Below are 23,657 nucleotides of genomic sequence, written 5' to 3'. Positions count from 1 at the left end.
TTGCTGGGGTTGAAGTTTAATTTTGGACTTTACTCTTAAATATACACTTTACTTATTTATCAAGAAGTGGCATTAAAAGACAATGGAAGCAATATTTTAAATATTTCATTACACAAATGAATAAAGGCCATTATGTAGGAGATGTTAAGTAATGAACAAAAACTTAAGACTGTGAAAAAATAAACCAAGTAAGCAGCTACTGTCATAAGAACTTCCTTTGCTGAAATTATATAATTTCCTTGTTATAGGCCTTTACTATGGATAAACTGAAAGCAACTTGTAAAAAGTGGTTTTAATTCTGCACTTTGGGAACATATCTCTTTGGTTCTAATAACATCATTCATATAACATAGAACTAGGCCCCAAGAAAACTGACAAAATTATTTGATAATGAGTCTTTACTAATTCATTTGTCAATAACCTACAAAAGTCTGACATCTTTGAAAAAGCAAACCTTTTCATCTTAACTATTTCTTTCTGCTAAAAACAATTAAATAACATATAAACTGAAAGTCTCCAGTGATTTGATTCTCTTAAAATAATCAATGGAGTATGAGGTATAGTATTCTATATTTGACATTTTCATGTGTTTACTAACACATTATTATTTTTACAAACTGGTATCATACTTTATATGTCTGTAACTAAAGAATAAACATCCATCCCAGAGAATCTGAAAAATTTCATTTCAAAAGACTACAAAATATCATAGGAAAAACTACAAAAAGCTGAACTTACTAATCTCGAACCATTAATAGAAACAATAAAATCAAAGAACGGCTCCAGTCCAGCTCTATGTCCTGGGGAATTTTCTTGTACCTGTAAAAATAAAAACAGCAAAAGTGAAAAATGCAAAACTTAATTTAAAATTAGAAGCTAAATTTTAATACCTATTTCTTTTCAGTAAAAATAGATTAATTTTACCGATAAGGAAATAGAGGTACACACTAGTTCTCTCATTTCTCTTCATCTCTCCCAGATAATGCCCTTGCAGCTCCCTAAATTCTACCCATTCTTCAAATTCATCTCATAAATGAGGCTTTCCTCTATGGTTCTATTTCATACCACTTTCTACGTTTTTTTGGGTTTTTTTTTAAGATTGGCACCTGAGCTATCATCTGTTGCCAATCTTCTTTTTTTTTCCTTCTTCTCCTCCTCCCCAGAGCCCCCCAGTACGTAGTTGTATATTCTAGCTGGAGGTACTTCTGGTTGTGCTATGTGGGACGCTGCCTCAGCGTGGCCTGATGGGTAGTGCCATGTCCGCGCCCAGGATCTGAACAAGCAAAACCCTGGGCTAATGAAGCACAGCACGCGAACGTAACCACTCAGCAACAGTGCTGGCCTCCACTTTCTACTTTTAAATCCTCCCAGCATTTAGCACATGACGTAGCAGTTAATCATTATAATTAAGTGACAAATCTAAATTAATTTAGCAAGCATTTATTCCATGATTACTACTGGCAAGGCACCATTCAGTTATAAAGCTAATATAGGAAGACAGCCATGGAAGTCAAGACATTTATAATCTGCTGAGGAACAGGCGAAAAGAAGAAGGGGAGACAGAGGACACACAGCCCTTTAATCAGTGTAATACAAGACCAAACAGGTTAAGGGCTATAACAGAGGTACAAAGTGCTAAAGAGAAGACTAATCCTGATTGAAGAAACTTAACAGAAAAAAACAAATTTGAGTTGTACCTTAAAAGGGGGGTACCTTTCAAAGGTAAAGATGGATAAAGGGATAGATAAGAAAGGACACCTGAAAGTTGAAGAAATAATGAGTAAAAATCCAGAAGCAGGAGTCTGAAAAATGAGGATCATAATATAGTATAGAGAGACAACAGGGTGTGTGGGATAGAAATACAGAATTACAGATTTTGAAAATGAGAAGTCCTCTAAGCCAAGGGATCTTACACTGAGGTCTGTGGATGGCTTCAGGGAACCCTGCAGCTCCTGAAATTCTATGCAATATTTTGTACAAATCAGCAGTTTTCAGGGTATAAAGATCCCTGTTTTTCTCAGATTCTCAAAGAGTTTCTCCACAATTCAAATAAAGTGCTAAAACCAAGGATTTTGTGCAGTTCTTTTATTTTATTTTATGACTTGCCTATGGTCCCATAGCTCGGTAGTGGTAGAGGGGAAACTCAAAGGTCCATCTTTCAACTATTAGTCTAGGAAGAAGGCTGGAAAGAAACGTTGGAGCCAGACTTATAGAGGACTTTAAATGGAAGATTAAGATTACTCAGCTTCTCAACAACTCAAATGTTTAGCATCCCAAATTTGAAATGGATTGAAATAAAGTATTAAATTTGCAGTAATAAAAATATTAGTAGCTAGTAACAGTAGTAATATGACAAAAAAGTAAAAAGTTAATATAATCTACTTTGCATTTCCTCTTCCAAAATATTTTCATACTGTATTAAGGAATTTTTATTCTGCTTGATGTTATTAGATACTGCCAAAACTATGCTATGAAAATGAAGTTTGCCTTGATATTTGTAGGCTGATTTTCTGTAAGTCCAAAAAGTTCTAAAAGTCAATTCTTAGCTTAGGCAAATAACAGATACACAAATTCATCAATAACCAAAGCTGCAGCTATTTACACAGTAACAAATCATTCTAATGCTTTCAAACTGGAACCCAGATTGTTCCTAGAATATGTGCCTCTAATACCAGACTTCTTGGATTAATGACACTTACTCTTAGATTAATGATATGTTTACTTCTTGAACTAATGTTACTTTTTATTTATTTAAAGGCAAATTATACTATCATTGCCCCTGAAGAAGTAAAACTAGATTTTCTTCATTTGTCACAGTAAGGAACAGTTAGTCGTCCATTATAAAGATGGTTCAATATTTAACTTAGTAAAACTGTTTGATCTTGCAAATTTTCCTGCAAATTTGGGACGAAATCATTTTTGAAAATTAAACAAGTTAAATACCAAAGGGATTTATTATTTAAAGGTGTTGACTCTAATAAAAATAATCAGTACATACCTGTTTAGTTTCTACATACTGAGTTTTCTTAAATGGGGGATATTTTGTGTTCTATATATTATCAAGCAAAACGTCTAGAACTCAAAATGGCAGGCAGATTTCTCCTCAAATGGCAACTCTGAAAGGAAAATGGTAGTTGCCTGGACCTAATAGGAGAAGAAAAGTGAGATCGGCTAGTTGGGGGAAAAGTCATGGGAAAAAAGTCATGTTCTACTAAGGTGTGAAATGCCTGTCATCTTGTGCCCATCAATTAGGTGTGAAATGCCTCAGGTGTGAAAACGGGCTAATTACCATAGATCCTAGAAGTCCCCTCAGAGTGGAGTTTCTCATTTAATAGGGTCCACATCTAATCACCTAATTCTCTGAATCTGAGTGTTTCCAAATGACCATTTTCTCTAGAAACCAATTAGTCCATTGATCAATTTCAGATTTCTCCACTGAGGCTGTCAAAAGTTTACTTTTTAGCTAAAAAGGACTAAAGACAGGACGTTTTTAAATTTTATTTTATTGAGGTCATAGCAGTTTATAACATTATGAAATTTCAGTTGTACATTATTATTTGTCAGTCACTATATGTACGTGCCCCTTTACTACTTATGTCCACCCCCCCAACCCCCTTCCTCTCTGGTAACCACTAATCTGTTCTCTTTGTCCATGTATTTGTTTATCTTCCACGAGTGAAATCATACAGTGTTTGTCTTTCTCTGTAAAGACAGTACTTTTGTAATGTCATCAACAACTTAGAAAGTTGATCCCACACACTGATTCTTATCATGCCGCCTTCAAGTATAAAATTTTACCACTATTTGTTTGAAATGGAAAGTTTCCAATACCATTAGAAGTACTTTTGCCCATAACTCAAGAAACATTCAATAGCTAAACTTGAATTCTAAAATAAATAAATAAACTTAAATAATCCTCTAACTCGGTTTTTCCATTTTCATTTGCTACAAATATCAATCTCCTTTCTGTTTCTAATGGACCTTGAAATTAATTTTTGTCCTAATACATCATTAGTACCAGCACAATTCTGGCAATCAAGTATCTTAATTACTGCTAGGAAGCCAGCAGAGGGAGCCCAAGAAAACAGCTCTCCGACTCTAATACACTTAAGAGAAATTTCCTACATCTCATAGCATGGAAAGTAAGATCTACAACACAGCAAATTAAATATCCACACGGGTAAGTTTCTCTGGCAATATTATCCACTGACAAGAATCTCTTAGGCACCTAATCTCTCAAGCATCAGATTACCACTTCAATACTTTCTGTCCCTGTAAGATCTCTCCTTTGTTGACTCACCGTCTGCTTCTTTCAAACCATCTTTATTAAAAAAAAAAAAACACACATACACACGACTCCATAGGCCATTTAACATTTAGTATTGGGCCATCTATCATAGCAATTTAAGATGAATAGGTTAAATCTGAAAGTTTAATAATTAAGATTTTACAAATAGATTTTGAAAAAACATATAGTGAAACGATACTCGAGTTTTAGAGCCAGACTGACTTGCTGTTTAGCTGTGGCTTTGCCTACTTATTAGCTTTGTGAGCTTGGGAAAGTTTATTTACCTTTCTGGGCCTCAGTTTTCTCATGCAAGTAAGGGATAATGTCATCTATTTTACAAGAATATTGCAGAGAGTCAATAAGTTTAAGTTTCTGAAATGCCTAGCTAAGTCTGATATATAATAGGAGTCTTACAAATCTGAAGCTCATCTTCCTAACTCAGCAATCACCACCTGAAGGCAAATCTTTATAATCAACTAATTCCTGAACACCAGACATTATTTTTCTAACCATGTACTAACTATCCCTCATCCCTTTCAAACAAAGAAAAGAAAAAAAGAAGTAAAGTGTCAGCTAGGAAGAGGAGAGAGATAATTTTTTAAAATGTTCTCTCTCAAAAATCAATTTCAAAGGGATGGTAGATATAAAGGTCAAAGGTAACACGATAAAGCTTTTAGAGAAAAACACAGGAGACTATCTTTGAGATCATCAAAGATCTTAAGTATCTTTGAGATGAAAAGACTTCTTAAACTGGACACAAAAGCATTAATCATAAACTAAAAAAAAGTGATACACTAAACCACACTAAACTAAGAACTTCTGCTCATCAAAGACACAAGAGAGTGAAAACTACACACCCAACAAGGAACTTATTCAGAACAAATTTAGAACCACTGCAAAGCATTAAGACAGGCAGACAGAAAAACCAAATGAGATATCACTTCACATCCACAAGAATGGCTAAAATAAAAAAGATAGGAATAAGGGTTGACAGGGATGTGGAGAAACTGGAACCCTCACACACTGATGGTGGCAACGTAAAATGGTGCAGCTGCTGTGGAAAACAGTTTGGCAGATCCTCAAAGTGTTAAACACAAAGAGTTATAACTGTACATATGTATATATATGACCCAGTAATTCCACTCTTAGGTACATAACCAAGAGAAACGAAGCATGCCCATGTAAAAATACGTACACAAATTTCATAAATGCATTATTCATAATAACCAGAAAGTGGAAACAACCCAAATGTCCCTCAACTGATGAATAAAGAAAGAAAATGTGGTACACCCACAGAATATACTACTTAGCAATAAAAAAGAATGAAGTATTGATACATGCTACAACATGAATGAACCTTGAAAAAATTATGTTAAGTAAAAGAAGCCAGTCAGAAAGACCACATACTGTATGATTCCATTTATATGTAATGTCCAGAATAGGCAAATCTAGAGAAACAGAAAGTAGATTAGTGGTTGCCAGGGGCTGGGGGTAGGAGGTATGGGGAGTAGCTGCTAACGGGTATGAAGCTTGTTTCTGGGGTGATAAAGAGCTTCTGGAATTAGACTGTGGTGATGGTTACACAACTCTGTGAATACACACTAAAAACCACTGAACTGTATACTTTAAAAGTATACAGTATAAAGTATACTTTAAAAGGCTGAATTTAATGGTATGTAAATTATAACTCAATAAAGCTGCTAAAAAGAAAAGATAGACGACCTAATAGAAAAATAGGGAAAAAACTTTAGCAGATACTAAACAAAAGAGGATATCAAAGTGGCCAATAAATACAACAATGTACTCAACTTCAATAGTTATCAAGAAAATGCAAATTAAAACCACAATGCAATACCACTACACACCTACCAGAATGGCCAAACTAAAAAAGATGGAAAACACAAAGTGTTAGTAAGGATATGGAACGATCAGAAATCTCAATTACTGCTGGTAGGAATGTAAATTAATAAACTATTTGGCAATATCTATTAATATTGAAATACATACACCTTTGACTCAATATTCTACTCTTTATTATACATCTGATGGAAATGAGCATACATATGTCCTCCAAAAGATATATACAGCATAATGTCCACAGCATTATTCGTAACAGCCCCAAAGTGAAAACTACACAAACGCCCACCAACAGAATAGATAAATAAATTTTGTTGTCTTCTCTCAGTGGTATAACATATATTAATGAAATGAAAAATCTGTAACAATACACAACAGGGATAAATCTTACAAGCAATATGTGAGCAAAAGAAGCCAGATGCAAATGAGTACATATCATATGATTCCACTTATATAAAGTATAAGAACAGGCCAAATTAACCTATGCTGTTAGAAATCTGGATAGTATTCACCCTGAGGGGTGGTGGGTAGTTGGGATGTGACTGGAAAGGAATGAGATTCTGGTTACAAGACTGTGTTGTTTGCGAAAATTCATCAAGCTGTCCACTTACGTGCACTTTTTTTAATATAAAAAGTTTTAAGATATGCTCCTCCTTTATCCAAAAAGTAGAAACAAAATTACTATAGTCTAAGAACATACCCAACACCTCACCAATAAGGAACACAGTTTCAGAACTGTGATCTCATGACCACTCAAACTCTATTTACATAATTTGGCTACCCGATTTACAAGGCACCAATAGGCAGAATAATAGCTGAAAGAAGCGAAAGAGGAAAGAGACACTACTACCACTTAATTATAGCAAAAAATGATAGCTGGTAAAAAGTGAGAAGAAATAAAAATTACAAAAATCAAAAACCAAAAGAAAAAGAAAACCACCAGTCTGAGTCACTTAATCAAATTCTACCTACTGAGTACTTACTGTGCACTTACATGAAGGGTATACCTGTGATGGTGTCTTGTTGTAGACAATACAAAGATAAAAAAGTCTTTGCCATTAAGTTGTTTAGATAGACCTTTTTGTGATGGTGAAAATGTCCAATATGGTAGCCACTAGCTGCATGTGACTATGAAGCATTTGAAACGTGGCCTGTGCGACAGAGGAACTAATTTTTAATTTCATTTACTAATTTACACCTACGTTTAAATAGCCATGTGTGGCTAGAGGCTATTGTATTGGACAGCACAGGTCTAGGCAATAACTGTATAATCTGTATTCCAATGTGGCACACTGATGGTCATCATAATAAATAAGACACAAAGCGGTCAAATTATATTTAGCACTTATCTATGATGCTGAGAAGCAGGCAGTACATTTTAAAAACGGATTTTCTTATAACCTAGTTTTGATACTTAAAGCAGAAAATATTCAGTTCTAAGGAAAAGTCCAACTCTATACAAAACCATTCCCTGAGAGTTCTAATAAGCCTGTTGAAGTTGTTCTTTTTCCAACTCTTCTCAGGCCACATGGTTTACTTGGAACAATTAAGAAACCTAACAAAGCAGCTGAAAATACTAAAAAGCAATTTTGCTTATAAAATGATAATTAGAAATGTAACCAAAACATGGACAGGTAGAAGAAATTATGAGCACAGTTACTGGCACTTATAAAAGTTTAAATGTTACATTTTGAAGTTATGTTACCAAAATAAAAATCACAACACTAAAGGAATACTGCTCTCATAAGCACTCTAGAAAAAAACAGCTACAGTAAGAAAGACGAAATTTGATAGAGATTTTTTACTCCTCAAGAAGCAAAATTTGAGAAGCTTGTGATGGAAACTGCACAGTGAAGGGGCATCCATCCTCATTACGTTAAAAAAAAATTAGCATCAATGATTAGAAGTTGAATACATAAATAATCTCTAAAGTGGTGTCATTCAACTACTCTGGGGAATTTCAGTGGGTTGAAATCAATTTCGTGGATCATGACAGAGCAGACAAATGGCAAAATAGAAAAATATTAGAACAGACAAATATCAAAAGTTCATGATTTAATAAGGGTATTTTCCAGGAAATGTAGTAACATGTACTAGCTGCAATGCAAAATATATTTCTTACTTTGAGCTGAAAAAAAAAGTTTGAAAAACTGCCCTATAAGATACCATTAACTGTTTTGTCTAATCAACTTTCAGGTAATAAAAGCAATTAAAGTTTTGACTTTTCCTCACCTTCTGATCCTGATTATGAAGTTTTACCAGCTTTAGAATGAATTTCTCTCTGTGTACAGATCTAATTGTTCTATGTTGGCTGCTTTCCAGTGAAGCACCCAGCTCTTCTTCCGGGATTAAAAGTACAACAGTACTTTATACCAGGTTTGGGTTATTTGGCATGAACCTTTCTCTCTCTTTTAAATCTTGGCTTGGGAGAGAGAGGGACAGCAGAGTAGAAGGGAGGAAGAGTTTGAGTAGAGTGGGGGGAAGGCATTCTCCCAATTGCATTGGTCTATTTACTTATATACATCCAGCTGAGGAATACAGGGCTGCTACCTTAAAGAAAGAAAGGCAACCACAAGGCTACTTTCAGAACACAGGATATCATCAGACTGGCTATTCTATAAGGTGATACACAAAGATACACTTAACCAAGTTTCTGGCTGGTAGGTGAATTATCTCCCTTAAGTTTTCTAACCATGGAGATGTTTCCATAAAATTGGCTCAGTGGAATGTGTAACTGTCTCCTTTTTATTACTGGACCACAAATTCTTTCTCCACACACAGAAGGCAGATAAGCCCCTTTGACTGACTTTCTGTCTACACCATCATCTCCTCTAGCTCTCAATTTAAGGTTAATACTCTCACCTTTGTACTGTTTTTAAAAACAGTAGAGATATTAAATAAGACTAAAAAATAAATTCAATCCAAGTAACATCTAAATGATGACTCATTTCAACTATACACATAAAGCCTCGTGTTATATGTGTGCGCTCAGGGGATCAAAATGATGAGAAAATATTTTGGAATGCGATGTAATAAAAATAAACCCTAAATCCTTCATAGTTATAAAAAGGTGCTTTTGGAATGGAGGGAGCTCTTCTACATCTGAAAAGGGCCAGTCTTCCTATTTGGGACTTGACACAAACGTGTGGTAAATAATTCTGCAGTGGACTACAAGAGTTCAAGCCTCACCTGCTAAAACATTCTGCTCACATGTTCTACCCAAACAACTCAAACAGCATGTTCTCCTGACACTGACCCTATGATGTTACTTGTAACATATAAAGCAATTTGAAATACAATTCTAATGGTAACTAAAAGGAAATCAAAACCCATCAATACATAGTAGCTTCCTAGAAAAGATCTGTACACTAGGAAAATGATGTTGAAACAAACTGAAGTCAGCTTCAAAAGAAGCAAAAACTGTGACAACCTGTCATCTCATACCAACTTAGGTATTTGCTTTTTAAGGGAAAGAAAACTTGCTATGTGACCCTAAGGAATAATCTCTCTGCGCTCCCTTTCTTTAGCTGTAAGGTGAGGAGGCTGACTAGACAGTCTAAGATTGAATAACTCACCATGAAATAAGTCTAACTGTCACCAAGCTATCTACAGATTCTCCAGTGTAGATGAAACCCAGCAAGATCATTTTAATTACATAGACTCTTTTAGTCATTTTAATTAACACATTTAATAACACAGTGGCAAAGCAATGAAATAGACACTGGTTCTCACTACCTTTTAAAAAACAAATGTAAAATTTCCTTAAAAATGAGGAATGTTAAAAATTAACAGGCACATTTATAAAATTAATGGTCAGATTTGATCCAAAACTCATTTTAAACAGCAGTAAAGCACAAAGTTAGATAGATGGACAAAAAGAAGCTGCTGAATGATTGATTAAATGGAAATACTACTTAAACTGTTTACAACAAGAATGTTTTAACTGACATTGCCACTAGAATAGTGGTTCTCAATGGGTGATACAATAATGCAAATGCTTATAACAAAGGCATCAGCTATCATTTATTGAGTCTTTATCATATTCCAGACCTTATGTCAAGCGCATTACATGGAATATCTCATCCAACCCTCAGGGTAACCAATGAAGGACAGCACTGTTTTAATAAAGAAATTTAACATGCTCAATTTTTTGTTTCAAAATATTTTCATATGCAATACCTAATGTAGTTTTTAGTAAAAAAGGTGGAGGAGGCACTACTCTTACCCTCACTTTTCAGATAAAAAGAATGAAGCTCAAAGAAGTTGAAGGGTTTGCCCAAGAAAATATAACGAAGTGATGGAGCTGACACCAGAATCCAGTGATTCCCAAGGGTGGTCTCTGGCGGTCTACTATGTCTCTCAATGTATTCATGCCCACAAGATGACAAGGTTCCTTACTGCTGATAATATGTTTGAATGATCTCTCACTGGTGCTTAAAACAGAAACAAACCCCAGCATCATTCTCTTCAGGCCACAGTAAATTTATTTGCAATGCCAAGAGGGATGTGTACAGTGTCTCAAAGTAACTAGTTTGGTTCTGCACACGTTGTTCGAAAACAAGTCCTCCCAAGGCAATCTATAGTCAGATTCCAAAGCACTTATCAAACCTTCATGGACAAATATTTTCTAGTTCAGATAGTTAACCAATATTTTATTAGTGAATGAATCAAAATAACATAATCGTTTCAGTAGAATATTACTGCCAGGACAATGAATGTACTGATGTTAGTGGTTATTCTAAGTTCAATTCTTAGGAAAATTTGGGGGGAATTATTAAACAGCCCTGTCAGTATCCTACCCAGAAGGCACTAGAGCGAGTGCTGTGCATTCTACTATTTACTGACCAGAGACAGAAACCTAAGTACCCACCAACAGCAGGTCTCCCCAAATGAGGATCCTGAGGATGACAGTCCATATACTAAAACACATTTCATGACAAAAAATATGAATGTGGATATAAACAACATGACACTAATTTGTTCAAGGCCTAATGATATCTGGAAAAGTTTATATCTAATGATACTTACAATTCCTAAAAATGTCCCTAAGGTTCACATGCATTGTATTCCATGGCATTAATAAACTGAAATATTCTGATTTCTATACTTGAAAGCAATTTCAAAGAATGCTTATTCTTTAAAAATTAAACAACTTTGCAGCCTTTTATTAGAAGAGATCAATTTTGGGAGCAGGTCAGAGTCTTTAGGTGGTGTTTATAAAGCTTTTTTCAATTGTAACTTTATATTTGGAAAATCACATCAAATAATTAAACTGTTTTCTTTTTACACACTGTTTGCAGAATGAATGAGAAGAGAAGGGGGCAGTAGTGAGATATTTATGTTTTTCAAATGGGGCACGAGTTTAAAAAGTTTGCTAAACACCACGTTAGTAGAATAAAGAAAAAATTATGACTATCAAATATTGGGAATTCACTTTCTCAAAATAAGTACTGAGGTCAGATCCCACAGGATTTCATGTAGATTAGCGAGGCACCATTAAAAAAGAGCAAATTCACATAACAGTAGACACGGTCTAGGTAAGTGGAAATAATTCCACTTACTATCACTTTCTCCTCCAAGGAGAGTACCTAATGCTGCCCCATCTGCCGCAAATGCTCAGGATATAAAGTCCTGTTATTACACCAGAGATACACTTCATCACTTTCTCTCGATGGCCCTTCCTGGAAAACATCCATCACCTCAAAAATCTCTTTCAGAGGAAATTGTAAGGAATAGTGCAGCATGATGTCTTCCATGTCCCCATATTAGTGTGAACACTGGTTCCAGAACGTCCTCAGATATCTCCCGTCTCAAACAGTATCAAGTGTAGAACGGAATTAATTTGAACATTTTAATTTAGAAACAGCTCTTATAATGGGCATCCATGAGTCAACTCCAAAAATATAATTTTGTAAATGGCCTTGATGGATTCACTTTTCAGAATCCAAAGTGAAAAAGAAAATCTAGGCAAGAATTCTGTATTCAAGTTATTTCAACTGTAGTAACTTACTTTTAACTAGACTGAGAAGCCTTGGCTAACATTTTTCCTGCCTAATGTTAGGATTAGAGGATGGGAATAAAAGTGGTACTCATGGTGAACATACAATCAGCCCCACTGCATAAGGGAATCTGAAATATGATGTTATTTTTAAAAGAAGGCTTCCAGGGCCGGCTCAGTGGCGCAGTGGTTAAGTGCACAGGTTCCACTTCTCAGCGGCCCGGGGTTCACCAGTTCAGGCCCCGGGTGCAGACATGGCACCACTTGGCAAAAGCCATGCTGTGGTAGGTGTCCCACGTATAAAGCAGAGGAAGATGGGCATGGATGTTAGCTCAGGGCCAGTCTTCCTCAGCGAAAAGGGGAGGATTGGCAGTAGTTAGCTCAGGGTTAATCTTCCTCAAAAAAAATAAAAATAAAAATAAAAGAAGGCTTCTGAACAAATTTTAAAATCTTCCACTAGGAGTCCACTTTTTAAAAATAACTTTTTATAACTAATTTTTTTGTGAATATACAAATAGTTCATGATGACTGCATAAATTTTAGAAAATATATGAAAGTTTGTGGAGGTGCATACCTATGCCCAGAGAGTGTTTTGAAACACAATTTTCACTGAATGCACAGCATTCCAATCTGTGATTAGGCTCTCATTTATTTAACAATTCCTCAGCTGTTGGATATTTAAGTTGTAAAGCCAACATCTCATGGTAACTTTTGACCATACTATATTAGAATATGTCATACCATTCAAAATCTTTGTGACACATGACTAAGGGGCAATGTTAGGCACAGAAAAAAAAAAGACTAGGAAAAATATTTCAACAATATTTACCTTTAGATGGTAGGAGTACAGGTAATTTAGGTTCTTTGTTATACTTTTTGAACTTATCCAATCACTAAGAAACAGGTGCTGATAATCAGAAAACAATGCAGTAATTTGCTAAAATGAAGATCAACGTTTATATCAACAGACAACAATAAAATTCAATAATTTGGGAAAATGTATATTTTACGGGAAAACAAAAGGTAGGATTTAAGGTTGTAGACATGTACTTGTAACAGCAATAGACTAGAAAAACTAAATGTCCAACACCAGGAAGTGCTGCATAACCAAACTATCGTATAACAGACTACAATGGAGCTAAGTAAAGGCAAGAGGCAGAGCTCAGCATGCTGCTAGGGAAAGAATGCCAAGACAGTTAACAAATGAGAAGAGATGAAGGTGTGTAACAGTATGTATCATATGATCCCAACAGTTACAAAAAGAAAGAAAAAGAAAGAGTGAAGGGGGGGATTCTTTAATATGCATAAAACATTTTTGAAAGGATACATAAGAAACTATCTACAGTGCTTACTTCTAGGGTGGGTATGGGGAGTTGGGTACTCAATACGATCACAAGATGAAAATGTGCATTAATACATCAAAAGGAAAGTACACCGTTCATAGCAGAAAATCTGCAACCATTTCAATGCTGTCCCCTAAAGATTTCTTACAGCAGAATCTAATAGTGGATATAGAAAAATAATGGGAAAATGCAAAGTTCAATTTATCTGAATGGTAGCGACTTTGAAATAATAATAAAACAGCAGTAGATACGGGTGTCATTATAACTGACATTTCAAAACCCAGGCATGGAAGTTTTTATTACTAACAAGGAAATGGCCAGGGAATTGATTATTAAAGAAAACTTCAAATTAAATCATTCTAGAACTTGCTAAACATGGGTGATTTTATTCCAAGGTTATCCTGCCATATTTACTTTGGTTTTCAAGTTCAGTAACCCAGCAGAGGAATATACTGCTGTACACTTAGGCAATAACAAATGAAAGGGAAGATACTTTTACATGTTCAGATTTAACATAGTACTTTCCCCCCTAAAAATAAAAATAAGGAAACCAATTACGGAATCAGGGGCAGAGTAGGTTAGGAACTCAGAAACATTTAAAAGATTATCCTAAACTAAATGATAATTACTATTTTAAAGCTCCCTCTAATAAAACTCAAATGAAGTAAGAATTACTTCATCTTGTGCAACATTTATGCTTCAGATGCAGATTGAAACTAAGCTTGTCCCTAGTGCTTCTAAAAATAAGATTTATAGATTAATAACATATCTGCACTACTGAATGTGTATGAGCAGTGATTTACTGAGGTGTACCTATGTAAAGAAAGCACACTTCAACTTGTTTTACGTTGAACATAGTCATTAACAGAAGTCATTGAATTGGAATCTTTATGAAGTGTACAGCTAACAGACTTATTAATCTCAAACTGTGTTTTACTCATTGCATGTATTATAAAAATATAGCAAATCCCCAAGGATTCATGGCTACAATCAGCCACTGTGAGCATCAGCTGGTAATTCTGGATAACACAGCACAGAGCAGAGAACTCAAAATCAAACCTGGTAATAGAAAAGTACTGCCACCAACTTTCATTTTGAATCTGGGATCTGACACTTTTTCCTTTCCCCCACCAGTGTGGCACTTGAGGGTTGGCTTAGCTGAAGGAAATAGGAAGGTAATATGGTTTACTTATACATTCTCTTTATCTTCTGGGAAAATTACCCTTTCCTACCAAGAGTTTGTCTTCAAGAGGGATTTTCAGTAGAGTGGAGAGGCAACTAGGCATGACAACCCTGAAGATCAGAAAGGTGATTGATCACAGCCCTAACACGCAGATATCTGGGTAATTTAGTTTAAGAATGTTTGTCTCACCTGAAACATGGGACCTAAGGCAGAAAATGAGTGTAGCATCAGGGAGTGCATTTTCTCACTTTCAGTGAAAACGCTCTTGCCTGTGAGGAGCTAATATTTAGTGACACTTCATTACGTACTGAAATGGTGCTACAGATTGAGGCCACTTTTGTGACAGTCCATCATGTTACCACTCATGCAGGTGTCACAGCACACAACCATCAATGCTACTTTTAAAGACTCCCAGTTCCACGAGGAAAGGACCACCCGCTTTGTACAATCCAGGTTGTTCACAAACAAGGGCTTAGCTAACGCCTTTTGAGATACAACGTTTTTGAGAATCCTGGTGACTCAGGTTGGTTTCCTTTGTTTACCTAGATTATTTTTTTTAAACATTCCTCTCCATTACCTCTTTTACCACTGTGGATTTAAACCTTAATCTCCACCACACCCTAAGCAGTTCTACAAACAAGAGAATGGAAGTCCCCCCGCCAGGAGATGTGGAAGAGGAAGGTTGGAAAGGTCAGGAATGACATAGGAGAGAAAAAAGTCCTGTCAAAATCAAATAAATTTAAGTCCATCAAACCTACTTCTAGGTCATTTGGTATTCTGTTTGCCTAACTGGTCCTTCTGGACACCTAGACAATACCAAGGTGAATTAACACCTGCCGTCACATGCCCCTCCTGCAGTCTGCGGGTTCCAGGCTTCCTTTTCTCGGAAAACTCAAATGCTACCTTCACCATCACCTATTTGCAGACTTTGCTCCCAGGCCTTTCCTAACTTTGGAAACTAAGAATTAAGAGGGAGGGGGCTGAGAAGGCCGTAAGGAGGAAGAGCCAAGGGTGTCCCCCTTTCGCCTGGGCCGTCCCCCGGCCAAGTCCCCGCCGACAGCCCGGGCTCCAGCCCGTCCTCCCAGGGCGGCGGACCCTGGGCCCGGCGCGCTCCGCGGAGGCGAGATGCGAGCGACCGCCCAAACCGGCCTCGACCATGGCAGCGCCCGCGGCCGCCGATCCTCCGCGGGGTCGGGCCTGGCTGTCCCGGGAAGAGGCCCGTCGGGGCCTCTACCTCCGCACGGCCAGGCCCCGCCTCCAGCCCGCCGTTCCCGGGCCGCCGTCGGAGCCCTTACCCGCAGGACGTGGTAGCCTTCCGTGCCCCCGCCTGGGATCTCGACGCTCTGCGAGGAGCCCATGGCGGCGGGCGATCAGTGAGGCCGGGCCTGGCTCCGCGCTGCTCTCCGCCCCCCACACACCTCCCGCTCCGTTCCTCCGCGTAGCACTTGGGACGTGGCACTCGCTGCCGCCGGAGAGCCGGGCCGCACTGCCCTCTGGGAGGTCGTCGCCGCGGCAGCCAAGGCGGCTGGGACGCCGCAGACAGCGCCACCTGCCGCGAGCCACGGGGAGGGGCCGGAGCGCGCGGGTTAGGAGGTAAGGCCAGAGGAGAAATACGGGGGCGGGGCCTACTCGTGCTCGCGAGAAAGTAGAAATACGGTTCATCCGGCCTCGGCACCTCACTACGGGTTCCTGGGTGGGACAAAATGCATCTAGACCTGTTCCCCCGGCCCGAAAGAACGGTTGCTTGGTTGTAGCTCCCCCTGGTGGCCAGAGGCAGGGAGAAGGGCTGCTGCTAAAAAGAGGGAAGATGCAGACACACTCAACTTCCCAGTCTAGGCTTACAGGTCTTGTCCCAGGCTGTACAGAGGAAGGTGATAGTGGCTTTTCGTGGGCTGAATACCGCATCCGCTCAGCTGTCCCAAAAAGTCATAGAGGACCCACCAAGTTCTGTTTTTGTTTGTTGCCTTCCCTAATTGTGAGAACAAGATCGGAGGATCAATCTGAGCGATGCCAGACTGAGAAGCACATTTGGATGTCCTCGGTGTTCCTGCTGCTGGGTGCCTGATCCCGCTTCCTTTAGGTGGCCAAGTTGTATTCATGCTTTTCGTACTCCATTGCCTCTTTTGCTCCTTCCCTCTAAAACCCACAGATACGGCCGCTGCTCAGGGATCAACGTGACCATCTCTAATGGTAGATCAATCAGATATCAGAATATGTGTATTCTGATGTGAAGCAATGTGAAATAAATATTGTCACCCATGAAGTATTCTAGCCCGAAACGTTTAATTTGCTTCTATCACATTTTTAGTTAGATTTTACAGTTTACAGGAATACAGAGGATAGAGGAACAAGTAAAATGACATCACAAGGAAGCAACTAGGCAAATACAGGAGGCAACTGTTCTTCAGAACTGCTGGCCAGTTCTTTTCATCGTCAGAATAATAAGAAAGGGACTATACTGGATTAAACGAGATATGAAAGACATAACCAAGAGATGCAACAAAAGGTGTTGAATTGGGGCCTGGTTTGGAGAAATTAGCTGTAAAGGACATTTGTGGCTCTACTGGGAAAATTTGAATACGTACTGAGTATTAGAAGAAAAGCACTTATTGGCTTGGAAAAGTGGCAATTATTGACTAAAAAAAACAGATTACAAGACAGAATATATCTGTAAACAATATGAAAGTATTTTTGTAGACAAGATACATATTAATACTTATATACATATGTGAAGATGTGGGAAGACATGAACCAAGAGGTACAGTGCTGATCTCTGGGTGATGAGAGAGATGTTTTATTTTTTGTTTTTGCTGGTTCTATATTCTATAATGCTCATGGAATGTTTCTATAACAATAAAACAGTATTTAAAATTTCAAAATAAAAAATCGTTTCTCTTTGCTGTCAACAAACCAATACTAGGTTTTTAGGAGGTTTACACATAAATGAAATCTCCAGTTATTATGCTCCTCAAGGACAGACTGCAGTGGGGTCAGCTCTGTGTTCCCAATGCTTAGCAGAGTGTCTAAGAGCTAATTCAACAAATTAATAAATTTAGCACAAAGGAATAAATAAAAAACTAGGGGCCGGCCCGGTGGCGCAGTGGTTAAGTTCCCACGTTCTGCTTCTCAGCGGCCCGGGGTTTGCCGGTTCGGATCCTGGATGTGGACATGGCACCGCTTGGCACACCATGCTGTGGTAGGCGTCCCACATATAAAGTAGAGGAAGATGGGCATGGATGTTAGCTCAGGGCCAGTCTTCCTCAGCAAAAAGAGGAGGGTTGGCAGATGTTAGCTCAGGGCTAATCTTCCTCAAAAAAAAAAACAACAACTACATTTTATGATAATGTTCTTCTTCAGCTTGGCAATTATAATCTTCATGGTGGTGTCATAAGCTGTTGCTATGTCAGTGATCAAAATTTTTCTTTCCCAGATGCCTGACAGTAGCCACGGTTTGCAGAACCCAGGCTGCAGGCATTTGGGAGTTCATGAGTAACTCCAGCCCTTCCTTAGAGCTGTATTGTGTTTCACCCCCACAAATGACTACCTACTCTTCCCCATGCAGGCCATTTACTTTCTTCCCTTCTTGATTTTATTCATGCTAATCCATATGTCTGGGATGTTCTTTCCTACATTTTCTACTTAGAGAAGTTCTAACCATCCCTTAAGGCCCATCTTGAATGTTACTTATTTATCCCTAAATTCAGAATGAGTTTCTCCTCACTCTGAGTTACTGAAATAGTTCCTTCATTTTTGGTAACATCATCATCATCATCACAGGCCTGTCCATCATTCAGGGTGAGGCTCATGTTTTTTTCGTCTTCAGATCCTCAGTTTCTGGTTGAGCGTTGGGAACGTGGTAGCAGTGTTTGTTGATTTGAATTGAATGTGTGTAAGGAATAGCTGAAAAGCCTTTTCTTTTTTGGATCAGTTAATAAATTACCTCTGCTGCTCCTGTTTGTGCCTCATCAAAACCTGTGTTATTTCTTTAGTGGCAGTTGGTAGAGGGTAAAGTACAAGGATCACCTGATTTGGGACTGAAATAATGTCACTACCCTTGCTCCAGTTTTCCTCTTTTAGTTAGGGAACAAGCTCAGAGGACAGAGAATAAAATCCCAAAGATGTTGCCAAAGCTGATACAAATAAATACAACATGATGTAGGGGAACACATGGGAGATTACTGTCCAAGTCAGTTTCAATGGAAGTAGGAATCTGCTGCAGGCAAGTTGGCATTCTGAAACATCACAGGCAGCAGAGAAGCAAAGCCCAGCAAAAGAAAATATCTACAGACTGAAAAATCAAACCAGAAGAAATCTATTTTTCTGGAAGAAGCATCTGAGATGCCATTCTGTGTGTCTCTTCTTGGTTTCATTAATTCCGAGTTCCCATAAATAAGCAGTTTGTGATGGGGGCGTCATTGTGTCATACTGGCTAGTGTAGCCTAGTATTTTTGCCTCCAGATTGCCCTGGGAAAGTTTGGCTCCTCAAGCATTTGGATGACAACCACTCTGCACAGTCAGACAGCAGGGCTCCCTCATCCAGGACTCCCTCCCGACTGAGTTTGTTTTGGTAAGGGAGCAAATCTCAGAAGGGGTCACGTTATGGGCCACGAAGCCCCAGCCATAGTTGACTGAAGTAGAGTCCTGACCTACTGGCAACGAACACCTACACTAACCAGTAACCTATGAAGTGGCCTGTTAAGAAAAGCTCTGCCCTCACCCCTCAAAAAAACTACAGATGGTGACTAGAAAGGTGAATCATATTTTCTCTTTGGGAACTTGGAACTGGGAAATACAAGAAAAGACTCAGTCAGTGTATATTTATTTGCATTTTAGAATGTAAGCTCCATGAATTTCTTGCCTGTGTGACTACTACTGTATACTTAGTACTAACAAGGGGCTGGCATAAAATAGTTGCTCAATACACTTATGTGGTGACAGTCAAGAAATAATGTACAGCTGAGATTTCAATGAGCCTGGATCCCAATAGTCTTTATTAATTTACAGGTGATTCTAATACACACAAAATTTGAGAACTACCCCACTAGAGCAATGCTCGATAAACCCCTGCTGTTTTGTGGGCAATGAGATAACAAATGAGAATCTCTAGAGCTGAGAACGATGCTCCTAGGCATCAATCACAGCGACAAGGCCCAATTTGCCTTGTCAACTGATGTTCTTGTGTTTCTTTGATGTTCTCATCAATTTTATCATCAAATTTTTCTTTTTATTTAGTTTTTTTAAACAAACTTTTTATTTTGGAATAATTTTGGATTTATAGGAAACTTGCAGATAAAGAGTTCCCGTATGCCCTTCACCTAGTTTCTCTTATTGTTAACGTCTCACATAACCATGGTACCTTTATCAAAACCAAGAAACCAACATTTGTACATTAGTGTTAACGAAACTCTAAACTTAATTCAAATTTCATAAGTTTTTCCACTAATGTTCTGTTTCTGTTCCAGCATCCAATCTAGGATCCTATACTGCAGTTAGTTGTTCTATCTCCTTAGTCTTCTCTGGTTTGTAACAGTATCTCAGACTTTCCTGTTTTCATGACCTTGATGGTTTCAAAGAGCACTGATGAGGTGTTTTGCAAAATATACCTGCATTTGGGTGTGTCTAGTGTTTTTCTCATGATTAGACTGTGCTTTGGGTTTGGGGGAAGAAGACTACAGAGGTGAAGTGCCTTTTTCATTACGTCATATCAGAAGTGCATGCTAGTAACATGACTCATTACTGGTGATGTTAATTTCGATCACTTTGTGAAGGCGCTGTCTGCCTTAATAGTAAAGTTACTATTTTTCCCTTTTTCCTGGAAGTAAGTCACTTAGTCTAGCTCACCCTCATGCTCCACCTCCTGGAGGGGAGCATCCACAGAAATAATTTAGAATTCTTCTGTAAGAAATTTTACCTCTTCTCTCCTTTTTATTTGTTCCATCATTTTATTTATATCAGTACGGGCTCATGTATATTTATTTTGTACTTTGATTGTAATCCAATACTATGTTATTTGATGGTGGTGGGAATGCAAAATGGCATATTTTGTTGTTTAAATTGTTCCAGCTTTGCCCATTGGGACCACTTTCAGGTTGGCTTCTGCGTCCCTTTCCCAGGCTCCCAAGTTCTTTTGTGTGGTAAAATACACACAACATAAAATTTACCATCTTAACTATTTCTAAGTATATAATTCAGTGGTATTAAGCACATTTACAGTGTTATGCAACCATTCTTTGTTATTTGAACATTTCCCTACTTTCCGGCACTATAAAATGCTCCAGGCTCATCTTGTATTTTTCCTGTTCCAGCCCTGCAATCAGCCATTCCTCCCAGGAGCCCTGATTCCTTTAGTCAGAGAATGGTATTTAAAAACCAAGATCTGGGTGCTGGGTGCTCATTGCTGCGGAAGTGTTACTGCTTTTAGGCCTTCTCATCAGAGCTAGGAAACATGTGAATATATATATATATATATATATGTATATATATATACACACATATCTAGAATTATTTCTATGTCTATTTGTATGTACACTAAATATGAGTTCATACTGTCTTCAACTCTAACTGAGAACCACAGGATTCATTCTAGCATTTTCCCTTTGCTTATTTGTAACTTCTTTCTCTGACAGTGAGAAACCTAGCTCCCATTATCTACCATTTATTTACTTATTTTTTTCAACCTTAGTATACGTATAAAGTAGCTTCAGAATTGTTAACGCATACTCCTATGAGAAGCTAGTCCTGGTGGCCTAGTGGCTAAGATTTGGTGCTCTCAGCACTGCAGCCCAGGTTCATTTCCTGGTCAGGGAACCGCATCACTTGTCTGTAGGTTGTCATACTGTGGCAGCTGTGTGTTGCTGTGATGCCGAAAGTTATGCCACCTGTATTTCAAATACCAACAGGGTCACCCACGTTTCAGTGGAGCTCCCAGACTAAGATAGACTAGGAAGAAGGATCTGGCCACCCACTTTCAAAAAAAAAAATTGGTCATGAAAACCCTGTGAATAGCAGTGGAGCATTGTCAGATATGGCACTGGAAGGATGGTGAGAGAATGGAAGAAAAAGACGAGGCAGGGTTTGGCTCTGCAGTACACAGGGTCACTAGTAGTCGGAATTGACTTGACGGCACTAACAACAAACTCCTGTGAGAAACAAATTTACCAACTGGAGTATTGTATTTATATACAGTTTTTTATCTTTCACTTTAGGTTTTCCAGTCAAAACATCATTTTCCAAAGTTACGCAGGTTGGTTCCTTTTTCCCTCTACGCTCTTCAGTACAGTGAAGAGATACGGCAATATTTACCTGTGCAGTACAGTTAGATTCATTAGTTCTAGTCTGTATTCCATCCTGGGATCCCTGACATCCTGGTTGATTTTCTTTTGATTTGCACACATTATAATTCATTCTTTGTGATGTACGGTTCTATGGGTTTTACAAATGCATGTATCCACTACCCTACTACCATCCACAACATTTCAATCATCCTAAAAATTCCCTTGTGTGTCCCCTTTGTGATAAACTCCCTCCCTTATTTTAACTCCTGATAACCACTCATCTGTTTTCCATGCTTATAATTTTGCTTATCCTAGAATGTCATATGAATAAAATTACACAATCTGTAGACTTTTGGGTCTGGTTTCTTTCACTTAGTAAAATGCATTTAAGATTCATGCATCTTGTGTGACTCAGGAGCTCACCCTTTTTGTTACTGAATAGTATTCCATTGTATAGATGTACTATGGTTTGTTTTTCCATTTACTTGTTAAAAGACATCTTGGTTGCTTTCAGTTTTTGGTGAGTATCAATAAAGCTGCTATAAACACTCACATATAGGATTTATGTGAACTAAATTTTTAATTCACTTGGTAAATAGCTAGGAGTGGATTTACTGGGTTTTATGGTAAATTTATATTTAACTTTAGAAGAAACTGCCAAACTGTCTTCCAAGGTGGTTATACTATTTTGCGTTCCCGCCAGCAATGAATGTGCATTCCTACTACTCTGCATTCTTATCAGCCTCGTTATTGTCAGTTTTTGGATTTTAATCATTCTATTAGGTATGTTGTGATATCAGATTGTGGCTATAATTTGCATTTACCTAATGACAAATGCTATTGCACATATTTTTATATACTTATGTGCCATCCATATATTTTGCTAGGCAAAGTGTCCATTCAGATATTTTGACCATTTTTAAATTGCATTATTTTCATATTGTTGAATTTTAAGTGTTCTTTATATGTTCTGGATATGAATCCTTACCAAATATGTGACTTACACCCAGGTTTTTCCTTCTCTTAACAATGTCAGTCACAGAACAAACATTTTTAATTTTCAAAAAGTCCAATTTATCAATTTTTTTCATGTATTGTGCTTTTGGTATTGTATCTAAAAACTTATTGTTAAACCCAAGGTCACACAGATTTTCTGTTTTCTTCTAGAAGTTTTATAGTTTTACAATTTACATTTAGGTACGTGTCCATTTTGAGTTAATTTTTGTATAAGGTGTGAGGTGTGTGATGAGGCTCATTTCTTTTGCATATCGACATCTGATTGTCCCAGCCCATGTTTTGAAAAGACCATCCTTTCTCCGTCGAATTGTCTTTGCACTTTTGTCAAAGGGAATCTCTAGAGCTGGTGCAATCTTCCCAGCAAACAAGCTCAATAATAAGGCCCAAAATGTACTAATGCTCTTGCATTTCTTTGACATTTCCATCGCCTTTACAACTACATGTATTTTTAACTAAAACCTCTATTACTTGAGGTAGACTGCCTGTCTGGTTTTTTGCAGGTAGAAGAACCTACTGAAACAGCTTTCCCAGATCTACTTCTTTCAGCTGTCTCCTAGCAGCTGAATCCTTCTAGCAACTTTGTAGGTGTCTAATTTTATGGAATGAGTGCTTAGGTTAATTATTACCTGTGGGCCCTTTGAAGATGAAAGTGCTGGTGGGACTGGTGATTAGTGCAGTCAGAACAATGTTGACCTCC

General features: G+C 37.8%; 1 protein-coding gene across 1 annotated transcript in view; it reads right to left on the bottom strand.

Moving 5' to 3' along the window:
• GORASP2 (golgi reassembly stacking protein 2) overlaps positions 1-16,155 on the bottom strand; it is a 31,298-nt gene extending 15,143 nt beyond the window's left edge. Inside the window, exons 1-2 of the mRNA XM_046659309.1 lie at positions 15,965-16,155; positions 739-819 (exon numbers count right to left, since the gene is read on the bottom strand). Of these exons, the coding sequence (XP_046515265.1) occupies positions 739-819; positions 15,965-16,027 (144 nt within the window). The 5' untranslated portion in view covers positions 16,028-16,155. The remainder of the gene's footprint in view (positions 1-738; positions 820-15,964) is intronic.
• Between the last annotated feature and the right edge of the window lie 7,502 nt (positions 16,156-23,657).

This window comes from Equus quagga, chromosome 4 (assembly GCF_021613505.1).
Source record: "Equus quagga isolate Etosha38 chromosome 4, UCLA_HA_Equagga_1.0, whole genome shotgun sequence".
NCBI classification, from domain to species: domain Eukaryota; kingdom Metazoa; phylum Chordata; class Mammalia; order Perissodactyla; family Equidae; genus Equus; species Equus quagga.
This window is presented reverse-complemented; position numbering and strand designations above follow the sequence as displayed.